General features: G+C 42.1%; 1 protein-coding gene and 1 non-coding gene across 2 annotated transcripts; one reads left to right on the top strand and one right to left on the bottom strand.

Moving 5' to 3' along the window:
• Positions 1–200: 200 nt before the first annotated feature.
• Positions 201–282, top strand: trnas-gcu (transfer RNA serine (anticodon GCU)). Its single transcript has one exon. It is a non-coding gene; the product is annotated as a tRNA-Ser (tRNA).
• A 919-nt stretch (positions 283–1,201) lies between these two features.
• On the bottom strand, positions 1,202–3,369 carry LOC107559422 (endosialin-like). Its single transcript, XM_016243241.1, has one exon. The coding sequence runs from the start codon at positions 3,367–3,369 to the stop codon at positions 1,330–1,332; it is 2,040 nt and encodes a 679-aa protein (XP_016098727.1). The 3' UTR covers positions 1,202–1,329.
• Between the last annotated feature and the right edge of the window lie 12,148 nt (positions 3,370–15,517).

The raw sequence follows: 15,517 nt of genomic DNA, 5'->3' as shown, positions 1-15,517 counted from the left end.
CTATCTCTGTCAGGTAAAGTAAGTCAGTGACACTAACAGTTGTGTGATACCGATTTAGCCAAATATCACGGAGACAAAAGTGCTTCAACAACTACTTAGTACGTTAAGGTTTTATTACTTGCGTCCAAAGACGTGAAATTGGGGGATATACCATATATACGCCATTTTTATAGAATTGACCAAAAGTGTTTGATCTATACGACGAGGTGGCCGAGTGGTTAAGGCGATGGACTGCTAATCCATTGTGCTCTGCACGCGTGGGTTCGAATCCCATCCTCGTCGAGAAATATGTTTTTCATTTGTCCCACTGTTTAACAAAAGCCCCTTAATTTTACTGCTACATTTAGAAAGACCTGTAAAAAAGGAACATATTGAATACTGTCCATTCACTGTGATTTATTGTAAAATGTCCAGTTTTTCAAATGCAAACCGAGTCATTTCAGTTCGTTTATACTGTTAGGTGTTTGTTTTGTTTCTTTTCTAAAGAGTTTGAAGGATTGCTGATGTCTGCTGCCACTCAATCTAAAACAATTCCTTGATGGATCATCTCCACAGACCACTTGTAGACAGAAATACAGTACATTATGTAACTGTTAATAACATATGTTATTAAAAAACTCAAAATATCATATAGTGACAACTGCTGGTGGGACTGTGCCAGTACAACACAAAACGGCCAAGCCAGCTGTCAAGCTCCTCACTGCTATCACTGTCAGAGCAGGCGCGATTGGGAACTCGAATGCTGAAAGTGTTGATCAAATTTTATTTGTGACAGCAAGTGACATTTATTTGAATATCACTAGTTAAACACTTTCGTGGGATACAGTGAAAAACGTAAATTGCTTGCTGAAACAAATGGTTGTTGATGTGTTATATACTATTATGGAATAATATCAACTATAAAAAACTTGTTGCCATACTTTTTATTGTTTTATTTACTTTCGTTTTCTATTTCACTGAGGCCAAAAGTGTTTTGTGTCTGAACTGTTTCTGTATGCTCATGACTAGTCTATTACTGATCTGTTTTTCTGTGACATTTTTTTCTTTTTCTCTTATCATAATATATATTTTTCTCTTATAATTCTACAGATTGGGGGTTACTGCTCCACTTCCATTGGAAAGTAATTGTTGATGTTCTCTCCGTTGTCTGAAAAGAATGTCTGAATGTTAAATTGTGCACCTAGTGGCTATTTTGCCCTTATGTACCACAGGATCCTACAGAATACCAAAGTGACATCGGTGTGATCACACCAAAACAGCTCGACGAAGTCTAGGGTCATTGCTAATTTTAATTTTATTTAAAAAAAAGTCATGTTAACTGTACATTACTCAAGCTCGAGATTTTGCTGTGCTTGATTTTTCAGGCTTGGAGGTGGTGGTCCAGTGGTAACAGTCTGTGACGCTTTTGCTCCGTGGCTCTACAGCACAACTTGTGCAATAAACAATGCCTAACGCTAACATGACCACTATAAAAACACATAGTGGTACCAACAGTGCCACAAGCAGCCAGCTTTTGTCGTGTTTCTTCCTGTCACCTGGACGCTGTTCTGTTCCTGATGCCAATGTATCTTCTGGTATTTGTGATGTTGCAGGGGTGAGCATGACAAAATCCCATTTTCTGTTAGGCACAGATGTCGAAGCCTCTGAGGGTCCTTTGTCTCCTGAAGTCCTTACATCCACTGTATCACCCGTTGCTATTGATATTTCCTCTTCAAGTGCATCCTCTTGATGTGAATCAGCTGAAGTTGTAGTATCCATCAAAAAGTTTGATGTAGGTGAGTTTGAAGATGCATATTCAATTAAATCAGGCTGTGTGGTCACATCTCCTTCCTCTGTCTTCTCTGTAAACCAGCTCAGGTAAGTCGGATGCCACTCTACGCTTGGGGAATCTGTTAGTGACTCCAGAAGGCTGGCATCTGTCATCAGTTCAGGCAAGCCGGGATCATTTAGTGTTGCATCAGCTGATTCCATCATCAAGTGTTCATTCTCGTCGACTGGCCGACAGTAGTAGTTGTCCTCTTGCAACATATAACCCTCCTCACAAAGACACTCAAATCCACCTTCGTAATTTCTGCACGCTTGATCGCAAATGTTTAGAGTTTTACACTCATCGATATCTTCGCATTGCTCTGAATTTTCTCCGAGTGGAGAGAATCCGTCATGACAGCGGCATGTGTAGGAACCAGGCAAGTTCTCACAAATATGAATGCACTTTCCTTCCATGCATTCATCCACATCCACACATTCTCCGAACACAGACGGAAGGTAGCCCTCGTTGCATCTACACTCGAATGTACCTGGTGCATTGACGCATTCCTGCGGGCATGGTTTTTGCAAGCACTCGTCTAAATCAAGACAACTCTGACCATCACCAGACAGGAGGTACCCCTCTGGGCACTTGCAGCGATGTCCCTGAAGAGTGGACTCGCACTCAAACTCGCAGTTGGCGCTGTGGCAGGGATCCAAGAGCTGGCAGGTCTTTCCGTCTTCTTCCAGAGCATAATTCTCAGAGCACTCACAGTAGTAATGTGTATCTGAGTTCACACAGTAGTGCTCGCAGCCACCATTGTCCTGTTCGCACCAGTCCATTGGAGTGTCAGTGCAGAGCAGTGCATCCTTCGACCAGCCAACACTTCCATCCTCTCTCAGCATACACAGTACTGACTGGTCATCCTTGTCACCGTCGGGACATGGAAGAGTTGCCACAGAGCCGAAAGGGATGTGAGTAAGAACAGTACTTGCCAGTTCAAATGGGGTGGTGTAGAGTGCAGGACCCCCTCCTTCTTTTTGAAGAGCTGGGCACATCCCTTGGTAGGTGTATCGGCAGAGGAAACCTTCCACGGCTACTGCACATGATCCATCGAGCCATTTGAAGTTGTTCTTGTCGTTGCCACTTTTGTCAGCTGTGTTGTAGGTAATGACCACACAACGATGAGCAGCACAAGCACTGGCTAAGTCACCACGTTGCCAGTTCGTATACTGTGTTTCCTGATCCCCAGTGATCCAAGTGAAGCCCCTCAAAGGGCGCGTGGCCGAGCACTGCCGAGGCTGTCGCTGAAGGCCAATCCACAATCTGATTCTGGGCCGGGAGCCACGTCTGACCCCTGACGATAAGAGGTCATGGATCATGGAAGCTTCTTCTGGTCCTTTGATGGTAGCCAGGTTCCCCCCTTTATCCTTGCAGCTCCTCCAGGACTCCCTGAAATTCTTGCGCTGGAGATGAATAGAATAGCATCCCTCAGCGTTGCACATGCCGTCCTGCTCCTGCAAGCTTTGTCCAATGACTCCCTTAGACCAATACAAGTACAGAAGTCCAAAGAAAAGAAAGGGATATGCAGCACAGCATTTTCCAACAGTCCTGTTTCCCATAATTGCTTTTTTGTTTTCTACAGCTGAGGTATTTCTTGTTATGTCTTACTTGTCTGCAGTTTTTTCTGACCTAATTAAATGTTTAAATTTACCTATGAGCTCTTTCAAACCTCTGGTCTCTCTGCTCAAAGAGATGACTTTTGTCTGCATTCTATCTGAGAGACAGAGAAGGAGGGTACAGACGTTTGTTATTGGAAAAGGGGGTGGGTAATGAGTGTGCTGAGTGGTGGGGGGAGATTCGGTCTGTGGTTTTCCCTTGTGCCGTATGGTTTTCATAAGTCTGTTTAAGGAAATAGTTTGTGACCCAGCCAACAAGTCCTCCCCCAGACCGCATCCTCTACTCACTCATCCAATCACTAGAACAATCACTATCACAGTTCCAGTGTCTCTGAAGGAAATAATGCATTATTTATCGGCTTTAAGATATCGGACAAATTTTCTTATCAGGCCGATACCGATAACAGAAAAAATTAGCATTTATCGGCCGATACCGATATGGTGGCCGATATATCGTGCATCCCTAGTTCCATCCATCCAACCTGAAAACTTCATGCTGGGTCTTCCTGATCAGATTTCACAATTTTCCATTCTTGTGTGGCTCATTTTTGAACAACTGCTCAGACAGTTCTTTTTGACTTTAAATTAATTTAAATTTTTTTTATATGAAATTCACTTGAAATGATGCAATGGTTTAAAAATATTTAAGTTAATATGCAAGTTTCATTATGTCATCTAAGAAAGTTATTTATGTGGAGATCATGAGGAGATGGTTTGATAGCAAATGTTTAAAAAAGGTTTTTTTTTTTGCATAATATGACTTTTCTTGACTGACCAGTGTAAAAATGTGAAAATGGAATTTCAGTGCAAGACTACAAAAAAAACCTCTAAGAGTCTTTATCAATAATAATTTAATATAATAATAATTTTCTTGCAATCTTGACTTGCATGCAAAAGCACAACTCTACAACCCACTGTGTCAAAGCATTAAATTCTATATGACTAACAAAGGATGTTGTTTGTATGTTTGCCCCCAGCTGAGCATGAAGGATCCTGCCCGATGTTTGCACATAAGTGATGGACCCTAGGGGAATATCCTGATGAGGAATGCTGGGAAACGGTGTTTACTCATTCTGGAAGGGGGGTTGCTTTTAACATCCTGTCTCCCATTTTCTCAACACCCTACATTGAGAGATCAGAAAGCCACAAGAGATGTCTGCGCTAGTAGGTTTGATTTAGCAGGACTTTCTGCTCACCTCTCTAACCCTGGATGACCTTTAACCAGTTCATGGCCCTGACTTCTTGTATGTTTAATTTCCCACAGCTCACATAAACAGGAGAATATGGCTACAGTGACTCTTGGGTGGTTTGGGATGTGCTCTTTCTGTATTTTTGTCGATTCATATGAGTCTTTTGGACCATTTTAAAGGGCTTGCAAGAATATACAACGTGTGTCTGTTGGTGGAAGAGAGGTTTGGAAAAACTGGATGCTTATGGGTTCTTATGTAATTCTTTTCTAATTCCGTATGCAGGCTGAGCCTATATTTCATTCTGTCATCAGCTGCTTGTTCCAAGTGAAAGGCTGTAGCCAACATCGAAGTGCTACGTATACACTTTTCCATTATTACTTCAAAATGAATCATCATGGTTACTTCTTTGATAGAATGTCAATAAAACCCACATATGCGACCTACTGTGGCGAATAAACCAATAAATCTTATTTTTTTCACTACTTTATCCATGATAAGCTACTCATTTTCCTACTGCATCAGATTTTTGAGAGCAAACTAGTTTTCACAGAACATTTGTTTTCTTCTCCCATCCTCTTTTTAGCCATTTGTCCTGGCCTCCTCCATCCTTTTCTGGTTTTTCAATTGTAGTTTGTGACTGTAGGAGGCATTGATGTATAAAACCATCTCACTCTGGTCCTCATGCCAGGTATGAAAGTCTGCGATGAGTTCTCCTAGTTTCTTTATTACCCCAGCTTCTCTTCTAACTGATGTGCTTAGCATATGCAGGCCCCTTCACGACTGATCTAGATAGCATCTGCTCATTCTCTCTGTAGATTTGCTTACTTAGATTGAGAAACCTTCAAATTCCTCAGAGCTTTTCTACCCTGCTGAGGTTGAGGTCTTTGTGGAGTCTTCAGCAGTGATGCTTCATGACAAGAATCAAATTGCAGACTTCGCTCTGAATATCACAACCTTTCTATGGTCTAGACCAGTGGTTCCCAATCCTGGTCCTGGAGAACCCCCAACACTGCACATTTTTGATGTCTCCCTATTCGAACCTACCTGATTCAACTCATCAGCTCATTAGTGAAGACTCCAAGACCTCAAATGTGTGTGTCAGATAAGAGAGACACCAAAACCGTGCAGTGCTTTTCTCCAGGACCAGGATTGGGAAACACTGGTCTAGACAGACCAAAAATAGTTTGTAAAGGCCAAGATATAAAGAAAAACTCAAGTGTTTGGTGTCTGCTGGTAGTCTATGACCTTAAAGTCCTTGAAGTATCTCATTGGTCCCCTGGGATAAGAGTGCTTGGCAAGCTTAGTGTCTGGTTACATTGCTAACAGAAGTATCACTATGTTGAAATCATATGTTACTTCTGCTACTACGAGACTTTAAGCAGACTCCTTTTGGAATTTTCTACTGGTTGAAAAATTCTTGATTCACTGCCATCAAACAGTCCCGTAGTATTTAGTTGCAGCTTTTAACTAATCCCATGTTATTTTTTCCCCTCACACCTATTATGCAATAACATATATATCTGTCTACACATGCTTGGACCATGCAGGGAGAGCAGTAAAGGACGTCAGGTGAGGTGTAAGGGTTAATGTGAACAATCTGGAAACCCCTGATGCCACTGTGTATAGATCAGGGGTTCCCTAACTCTTTACATCAGGCAGATGCTTTTATCCAAAGTGAAATTGCATTCCCATATTCTTAGTTCATGCATTCCCTGGGAATCAAACCCATGACCTTGGTGTTGTTAGCGGCACACTTTACCGTTTAAGCTGCAGGAACACTTTTTCATGCTAGGAACCACACAGAGAGGTATAAGAAATCTCAAGACCCACCATAAATGTTTTAGAAAATTTTTTGAAGAAAAAAATATTTGATATTTTTCCTTCTCATATTATTTCATTGGATAAGGTTGCTTACTAGCCTACAACTCATCACATTTCCATAATGCTAATGGGAAGCTACAAAAATGAGGACATGAACAAAGACATGACATTTGTGCATGCAAAAAAATATATTTTTTTTCAAAAATAAGATTTTTGCTTTCTTGGTGGCACAGCAAGTAAGAGCAGCCATATTAATGTAGCAAATAATGCATTGACCTTGCAGTTCAATAAGTAAATCATATGTGACCCTGGACCACAAAACCAGTAATAAGGGTCAATTTCTCGAAATTGAGATTTATACATCCAGGGCCGCTGTTGGTCGAATGACTGCCCTAAGCAGGATTGTATTGTTGTGCCACCCTCCCTCAAATATATGGAAGTAAAGAAAAAAGAAAAAGAAAATACTATAGGGGTCAAAATAGAACTTTAATAAAATATAAAAGTAAATCAATAAATTGTATTATTTACAAATTACAAATCTAGACAGTTACCTATGGCTATGATTTTAATAATACAGTTATCTGATTGATTTTATAGCCTCAAGCATTCAGAAAGCATGCAAAAGAATATTAATTTTTACTACAATAAAACCATGGTTACATTTTTGTAAGGGTTGTGATGTCCACATTTTTTTTTTGTTGAAGAAATTATAGAGGCTGTGTCATCTAGCCTATATATAGCAAAAAGGTGGCCAAAAATGAAAGATTAAGTGGATATTTGAATTAAATGTTTGGTCAATAGCCTACAAGGATTTGATTGTCCTGTAAGTGTAGCAGCAGCAATTGCATTGTCATGTGTTTGTTTCTGTTTAGTTCCTGTTTGCCCCTATTTGGTTCAGTTCCTGTTCTCATTTAGTTTATCATCGGTTATTCTGTTCACCTGTTTTGATTGATTACTCCTCACTTGTTTCTGTTCTCCTTGATGACGTTCCATGTGTTTATAAGCCCTGTGTTTTCCTCAGTTCCCTTGTCTCGCGTTAAAGTTGTATCATGTTTGTGGTCTTCCTCAGTTTCAAAGTGTTTTGTTCTTGTTTTGATCATTAAAATGTCTATGTTGTGGATTACTTGCTCTCCGTGTTCTTCCTCCGCACCACGACAGAACGCAAGACCATAAAACTCAAAGTAAGCGGCGTCTTTTTCCCCGTGTTTGAGTTCCACCTTTTTGAATAGTTTGTGTTCCAGTTTTTTCCCTGCGGCATGGAAACCGCAGCATGTTTCGCCGCTCTGAAGATAGGCCCACCGGCCGTGGCTCTCTCAGGCCCGCCGGTCAACGCAATGGCAAGCCTGCCAGCCACGCCTTTCACCCCGAGCCTAGAGGGGAATCTGAGGAGGAGAATGCAGTTGGTTCTGGTCCCTAGGTCGCCGGCCACTACGAAGTCAAGCCCACCAGTCACCGTAACAGCAAGCCTGCCAGCCGCGCCTTTCACCCCGAGCATAGAGGGGAATCTGTGGCGAAGGCGGTTGGTTCTGGTCCCTAGGCGCGATCCAGTGTCTGCTCCAGCCCCAGAGCTCGCTCCAGTGTCGGCTCCAGCCCCAGAGCTCGCTCCAGTGTCGGCTCCAGCCCCAGAGCTCGCTCCAGTGTCGGCTCCAGCCCCAGAGCTCGCTCCAGTGTCGGCTCCAGCCCCAGAGCTCGCTCCAGTGTCGGCTCCAGCCCCAGAGCTCGCTCCAGTGTCGGCTCCTCGAAAGCGCTTCCCAGTCCCTGAATCCAGCCCAGAGTGGGCTCCTGTTTCCGAATCCCGTCCAGAGCGCCTTCAAGTGCCTGCTCCTCCAGACCTCCCCCCAGGATTCCTTGTTTTTTTTCCCCAAGAAAATTTTTTTGGGGTGGGGCATATCCCCTTGGCCGAGCCGGCTAAGGCCACGGAGGATCCGCCATGGCCTCCTGAGCTACCAGCTCTGCCATGGCAACCTGAACTGTCCACTCCACCATGGCCTCCCCGAGCTGCCCGCTCCGCCATGGGACATCGCATCCGGATTCTGTACCGCCTTGGAGGCATCCGGTCCAAGCCTGTCCTGTAGGACCTCCAAGGCACCCACCCTCCCATGCCTCGATGTTGTGGCATGAGGTCGTGCCTTTCGGAGGGGGGCAATAGCTGTCACGTGTTCATTCCTGTTTGCCCCTATTTGGTTCAGTTCCTGTTCTCATTTAGTTTATCATCAGTTATTCTGTTCACCTGTTTTGATTGATTACTCCTCACGTGTTTCTGTTCTCACTGATTACATTCCATGTGTTTATAAGCCCTGTGTTTTCCTCAGTTCCCTTGTCTCACGTTAAATTTGTATCATGTTGTGGTCTCCCTCAGTTTCAGAGTGTTATGTTCTTGTTTTGATAATTAAAGACTCTATCATGGATTACTTCTTACCTTCAGGCAGTATGTGTTATCCAATGATAATGAGCTTTATAAAAACAAGGTGTTGAGTTCATTCAGTATGTACGTACGGATTTAATGGGTTCCATCGTTTGTTTATTGATTCAAAGCAGCAAGGCTCTCAAGCGAGGCTGACTGTCACGGAATGCCAGGAGGAAACAGGGTAAGTTCCATGTGCAGTTTATTGCAAATAATAACAGGACAAAACAGAACAAAACGTTGCAAAATGTAATCCGAAACCTGACACCGACAACACCAACCAAGAAGACAATGTAATCCAGACGCAATGACAGACAGAGTGAGCATGGTATATATAGCAGGGATAATGAGTAAATGATAACAGGTGCTACTGATCAGAACAGAATTAAAGCAGGGGACTATGGGAAATGGAGTTTAACACATACAACATAGAACAGACAGAGCGCCCTCAAGTGGCCAGTCAAGGGCAGGGAAGCTACAAAAATGAGGACATGAACAAAGACATGACATTTGTGCATGCAAAAAAATATATTTTTTTTCAAAAATAAGATTTTTGCTTTCTTGGTGGCACAGCAAGTAAGAGCAGCCATATTAATGTAGCAAATAATGCATTGACCTTGCAGTTCAATAAGTAAATCATATGTGACCCTGGACCACAAAACCAGTAATAAGGGTCAATTTCTCGAAATTGAGATTTATACATCCAGGGCCGCTGTTGGTCGAATGACTGCCCTAAGCAGGATTGTATTGTTGTGCCACCCTCCCTCAAATATATGGAAGTAAAGAAAAAAGAAAAAGAAAATACTATAGGGGTCAAAATAGAACTTTAATAAAATATAAAAGTAAATCAATAAATTGTATTATTTACAAATTACAAATCTAGACAGTTACCTATGGCTATGATTTTAATAATACAGTTATCTGATTGATTTTATAGCCTCAAGCATTCAGAAAGCATGCAAAAGAATATTAATTTTTACTACAATAAAACCATGGTTACATTTTTGTAAGGGTTGTGATGTCCACATTTTTTTTTTGTTGAAGAAATTATAGAGGCTGTGTCATCTAGCCTATATATAGCAAAAAGGTGGCCAAAAATGAAAGATTAAGTGGATATTTGAATTAAATGTTTGGTCAATAGCCTACAAGGATTTGATTGTCCTGTAAGTGTAGCAGCAGCAATTGCATTGTCATGTGTTTGTTTCTGTTTAGTTCCTGTTTGCCCCTATTTGGTTCAGTTCCTGTTCTCATTTAGTTTATCATCGGTTATTCTGTTCACCTGTTTTGATTGATTACTCCTCACTTGTTTCTGTTCTCCTTGATGACGTTCCATGTGTTTATAAGCCCTGTGTTTTCCTCAGTTCCCTTGTCTCGCGTTAAAGTTGTATCATGTTTGTGGTCTTCCTCAGTTTCAAAGTGTTTTGTTCTTGTTTTGATCATTAAAATGTCTATGTTGTGGATTACTTGCTCTCCGTGTTCTTCCTCCGCACCACGACAGAACGCAAGACCATAAAACTCAAAGTAAGCGGCGTCTTTTTCCCCGTGTTTGAGTTCCACCTTTTTGAATAGTTTGTGTTCCAGTTTTTTCCCTGCGGCATGGAAACCGCAGCATGTTTCGCCGCTCTGAAGATAGGCCCACCGGCCGTGGCTCTCTCAGGCCCGCCGGTCAACGCAATGGCAAGCCTGCCAGCCACGCCTTTCACCCCGAGCCTAGAGGGGAATCTGAGGAGGAGAATGCAGTTGGTTCTGGTCCCTAGGTCGCCGGCCACTACGAAGTCAAGCCCACCAGTCACCGTAACAGCAAGCCTGCCAGCCGCGCCTTTCACCCCGAGCATAGAGGGGAATCTGTGGCGAAGGCGGTTGGTTCTGGTCCCTAGGCGCGATCCAGTGTCTGCTCCAGCCCCAGAGCTCGCTCCAGTGTCGGCTCCAGCCCCAGAGCTCGCTCCAGTGTCGGCTCCTCGAAAGCGCTTCCCAGTCCCTGAATCCAGCCCAGAGTGGGCTCCTGTTTCCGAATCCCGTCCAGAGCGCCTTCAAGTGCCTGCTCCTCCAGACCTCCCCCCAGGATTCCTTGTTTTTTTTCCCCAAGAAAATTTTTTTGGGGTGGGGCATATACCCTTGGCCGAGCCGGCTAAGGCCACGGAGGATCCGCCATGGCCTCCTGAGCTACCAGCTCTGCCATGGCAACCTGAACTGTCCACTCCACCATGGCCTCCCCGAGCTGCCCGCTCCGCCATGGGACATCGCATCCGGATTCTGTACCGCCTTGGAGGCATCCGGTCCAAGCCTGTCCTGTAGGACCTCCAAGGCACCCACCCTCCCATGCCTCGATGTTGTGGCATGAGGTCGTGCCTTTCGGAGGGGGGCAATAGCTGTCACGTGTTCATTCCTGTTTGCCCCTATTTGGTTCAGTTCCTGTTCTCATTTAGTTTATCATCAGTTATTCTGTTCACCTGTTTTGATTGATTACTCCTCACGTGTTTCTGTTCTCACTGATTACATTCCATGTGTTTATAAGCCCTGTGTTTTCCTCAGTTCCCTTGTCTCACGTTAAATTTGTATCATGTTGTGGTCTCCCTCAGTTTCAGAGTGTTATGTTCTTGTTTTGATAATTAAAGACTCTATCATGGATTACTTCTTACCTTCAGGCAGTATGTGTTATCCAATGATAATGAGCTTTATAAAAACAAGGTGTTGAGTTCATTCAGTATGTACGTACGGATTTAATGGGTTCCATCGTTTGTTTATTGATTCAAAGCAGCAAGGCTCTCAAGCGAGGCTGACCCTACAGGGCCTCTGAGCAGGAGGCAGCAGCATGCTCATCATTCATTGGACATCCTGAAACTATTAGTCAAGACTATGTGGCAAACTAATTCAACAGAATGCATTCCCAAGGACTTTTCACCTTAAGAAAAGGTGACTCATTTACTGTTCGTTTTTCCATCTTGCTAAACTAGCCTGATTTTTTTCCTCAAGGGCTCAGACCAACATTTTAACATTGTGGAGCGGATGGTTTGAAGACAAAGCCACATTTTAGAGAACATTTAATATGTTCCAGTTATCCATGTTTCAAAACATGAAGAAAAATGAAGTCTAGCAACATTTTTCTTGCAAAACAATTATCTTCAAATGTATGGTCCGCGTTAAACATACTATGTAAAACCATGAATGAAATGTTGCGGGTTTCATGGAATTCATTGTAACATGATATGGAAAAGCAGGAAGATGGCAAGCACATAAAAAGCAGAGTCTGCTTTTTAATTCACAACAGGAAAATTTACTTTGGCTCTTTAATAGAACAAAACAACAAAATGCTGTTGAGGCAGAAAGGACTAAGATCTGTGTAAATTTGTGGCAAAAAATAGTTTTAATAATAACATCTGCTGATCAAGGGCTGGAAATTGTGGCCATTCTGTGATTTCACCAAAAACTCCCCTTGTTGTCTTTGAAGAAGAAAAGTGCTTCCCTTTTAAATGACAAGAAATTACCCTGGGACCAATTGTTTGTTTGCTTGCACACAGAGAGAATAGGAAGTCAAGGAACTACGTGAAAAAAGTGGTGCTTTTGTAGCACCCTCACCGCCTGATGAGGGGAAATAAACAGTTAAGAAAAAAACCACAAGAGACGGAGCTGCTGCATCTTCTTCTGAAGCTGTGTATTAACTAAGCAGCGCGCCACTCCCCCCATAGGCGAACACTCACAAAAAAGGCAAAACTAATCAAATGATCAACCGATCATGTACCAAGACATTCAAAATCAATTGTCAAAGACAATATATACCATATTTCACACTTTAACGAATATTCAAGGAAGATATTAGATTTAATATGATTTATCCCTTTTTACTTTACTCCATTTCTTTTTTTTTCTTTATAACCACCACCCTCTCCCCTTCGAAAATGAATGTTGTCCCGACATTACACCCTTCTTTTGTCTTTTTTTTTTTAGTTGTGTTATCCAAATGTTCTACATTGTATATGTACTGTGTGTTACTGTATCTACAGTTCATCAATAAAGGTCTATTTTGGGAGTGCATTGTCTTTTGTCTTCCTTATAAGCACTTCCATTCTGTTCACCTGTTTTGATTGATTACTCCTCACGTGTTTCTGTTCTCACTGATTACATTCCATGTGTTTATAAGCCCTGTGTTTTCCTCAGTTCCCTTGTCTCACGTTAAATTTGTATCATGTTGTGGTCTCCCTCAGTTTCAGAGTGTTATGTTCTTGTTTTGATAATTAAAGACTCTATCATGGATTACTTCTTACCTTCAGGCAGTATGTGTTATCCAATGATAATGAGCTTTATAAAAACAAGGTGTTGAGTTCATTCAGTATGTACGTACGGATTTAATGGGTTCCATCGTTTGTTTATTGATTCAAAGCAGCAAGGCTCTCAAGCGAGGCTGACCCTACAGGGCCTCTGAGCAGGAGGCAGCAGCATGCTCATCATTCATTGGACATCCTGAAACTATTAGTCAAGACTATGTGGCAAACTAATTCAACAGAATGCATTCCCAAGGACTTTTCACCTTAAGAAAAGGTGACTCATTTACTGTTCGTTTTTCCATCTTGCTAAACTAGCCTGATTTTTTTCCTCAAGGGCTCAGACCAACATTTTAACATTGTGGAGCGGATGGTTTGAAGACAAAGCCACATTTTAGAGAACATTTAATATGTTCCAGTTATCCATGTTTCAAAACATGAAGAAAAATGAAGTCTAGCAACATTTTTCTTGCAAAACAATTATCTTCAAATGTATGGTCCGCGTTAAACATACTATGTAAAACCATGAATGAAATGTTGCGGGTTTCATGGAATTCATTGTAACATGATATGGAAAAGCAGGAAGATGGCAAGCACATAAAAAGCAGAGTCTGCTTTTTAATTCACAACAGGAAAATTTACTTTGGCTCTTTAATAGAACAAAACAACAAAATGCTGTTGAGGCAGAAAGGACTAAGATCTGTGTAAATTTGTGGCAAAAAATAGTTTTAATAATAACATCTGCTGATCAAGGGCTGGAAATTGTGGCCATTCTGTGATTTCACCAAAAACTCCCCTTGTTGTCTTTGAAGAAGAAAAGTGCTTCCCTTTTAAATGACAAGAAATTACCCTGGGACCAATTGTTTGTTTGCTTGCACACAGAGAGAATAGGAAGTCAAGGAACTACGTGAAAAAAGTGGTGCTTTTGTAGCACCCTCACCGCCTGATGAGGGGAAATAAACAGTTAAGAAAAAAACCACAAGAGACGGAGCTGCTGCATCTTCTTCTGAAGCTGTGTATTAACTAAGCAGCGCGCCACTCCCCCCATAGGCGAACACTCACAAAAAAGGCAAAACTAATCAAATGATCAACCGATCATGTACCAAGACATTCAAAATCAATTGTCAAAGACAATATATACCATATTTCACACTTTAACGAATATTCAAGGAAGATATTAGATTTAATATGATTTATCCCTTTTTACTTTACTCCATTTCTTTTTTTTTCTTTATAACCACCACACTCTCCCCTTCGAAAATGAATGTTGTCCCGACATTACACCCTTCTTTTGTCTTTTTTTTTTTAGTTGTGTTATCCAAATGTTCTACATTGTATATGTACTGTGTGTTACTGTATCTACAGTTCATCAATAAAGGTCTATTTTGGGAGTGCATTGTCTTTTGTCTTCCTTATAAGTACTTCCTTTTCACCTTTTTATTCATTCTCTTCAGTATGTATATACGTCTTTGTATGTGTATAAGTATACTGGCTGATATGGTGGTACTGGGGGAGTCCATCGGTTCAAGTTCTGCATCCCATATTGAATAGGCTGAAACATTCCTGGGTTTAAATGCTCTAGCCCATAGCATGCCGGAGTACCAAGGTAATCATAGGTAAACATCTTTGGTGGTCTCCTCTCTCTCCTAGGCCAACTGTTCCCCTGTTCTCCTTCCTCATTAACTTCACTCGGGGCTATATGTCCATCTACTTCAACATCAGCTGCAGGTTGTTCCTCCACCCTCACACATTCTCTCTCATTCCTTTCCTTCTCAACTTCACTGAGCTGGACAAGTGGTAAGTTTGTTTTCTCTAGTCCTTTATTTTTATCCACAGGCTGCTGATGCTGAACGGCAGGTAAGTTTGCATCTTCCAATTCACTGTTTCCTCTCACAGGTTGCTGATGCTGGACTACAGGTAGGTTCTCATTTTCTAATTCATTGTTTCCTCCCGCAGGTTGCTGATGCTGGACTACAGGCTGGTAATAGTAGCCACATTCTTCATCTTCTTCCTCTGAGCTAGGATCATGTCTTTCCATGGAGGTTGGTCCCCATGTTTTTCTCTTCACTCTTGGCTGTGGTTGGAGCTCCAATTCCAGTGGTAGGTAATCGCATGGTAACGAGGTTTTGGTGTAGAACCCTTGATCTTCCTTTTCCTCGTTCCGATTTCACTTCATAGACAGGACTGTCTTCTCCCACTCGGCGAACAACAGTGTGTATCGCATCCTCCCAATGATTCCGCAGCTTCCCTGTGCCTCCTCTAGGTGTGAGGTTTCTAACCAGAACACGATCTCCTGGGTGCAACACCGAGCTCCTTACTTTTCCTTCATAGTTCCTTTTGTTTCTCTCTGCCCCCTTTTTGCTGTTTTCTTTGGCAATCTCATATGCTTCCCGCATTCCTTGACTCCATCTCTTTAC

The sequence above is a fragment of the Sinocyclocheilus grahami genome, unplaced genomic scaffold, assembly GCF_001515645.1.
Source record: "Sinocyclocheilus grahami isolate Dianchi unplaced genomic scaffold, SAMN03320097.WGS_v1.1 scaffold684.1, whole genome shotgun sequence".
NCBI classification, from domain to species: Eukaryota; Metazoa; Chordata; class Actinopteri; order Cypriniformes; family Cyprinidae; genus Sinocyclocheilus; species Sinocyclocheilus grahami.
This window is presented reverse-complemented; position numbering and strand designations above follow the sequence as displayed.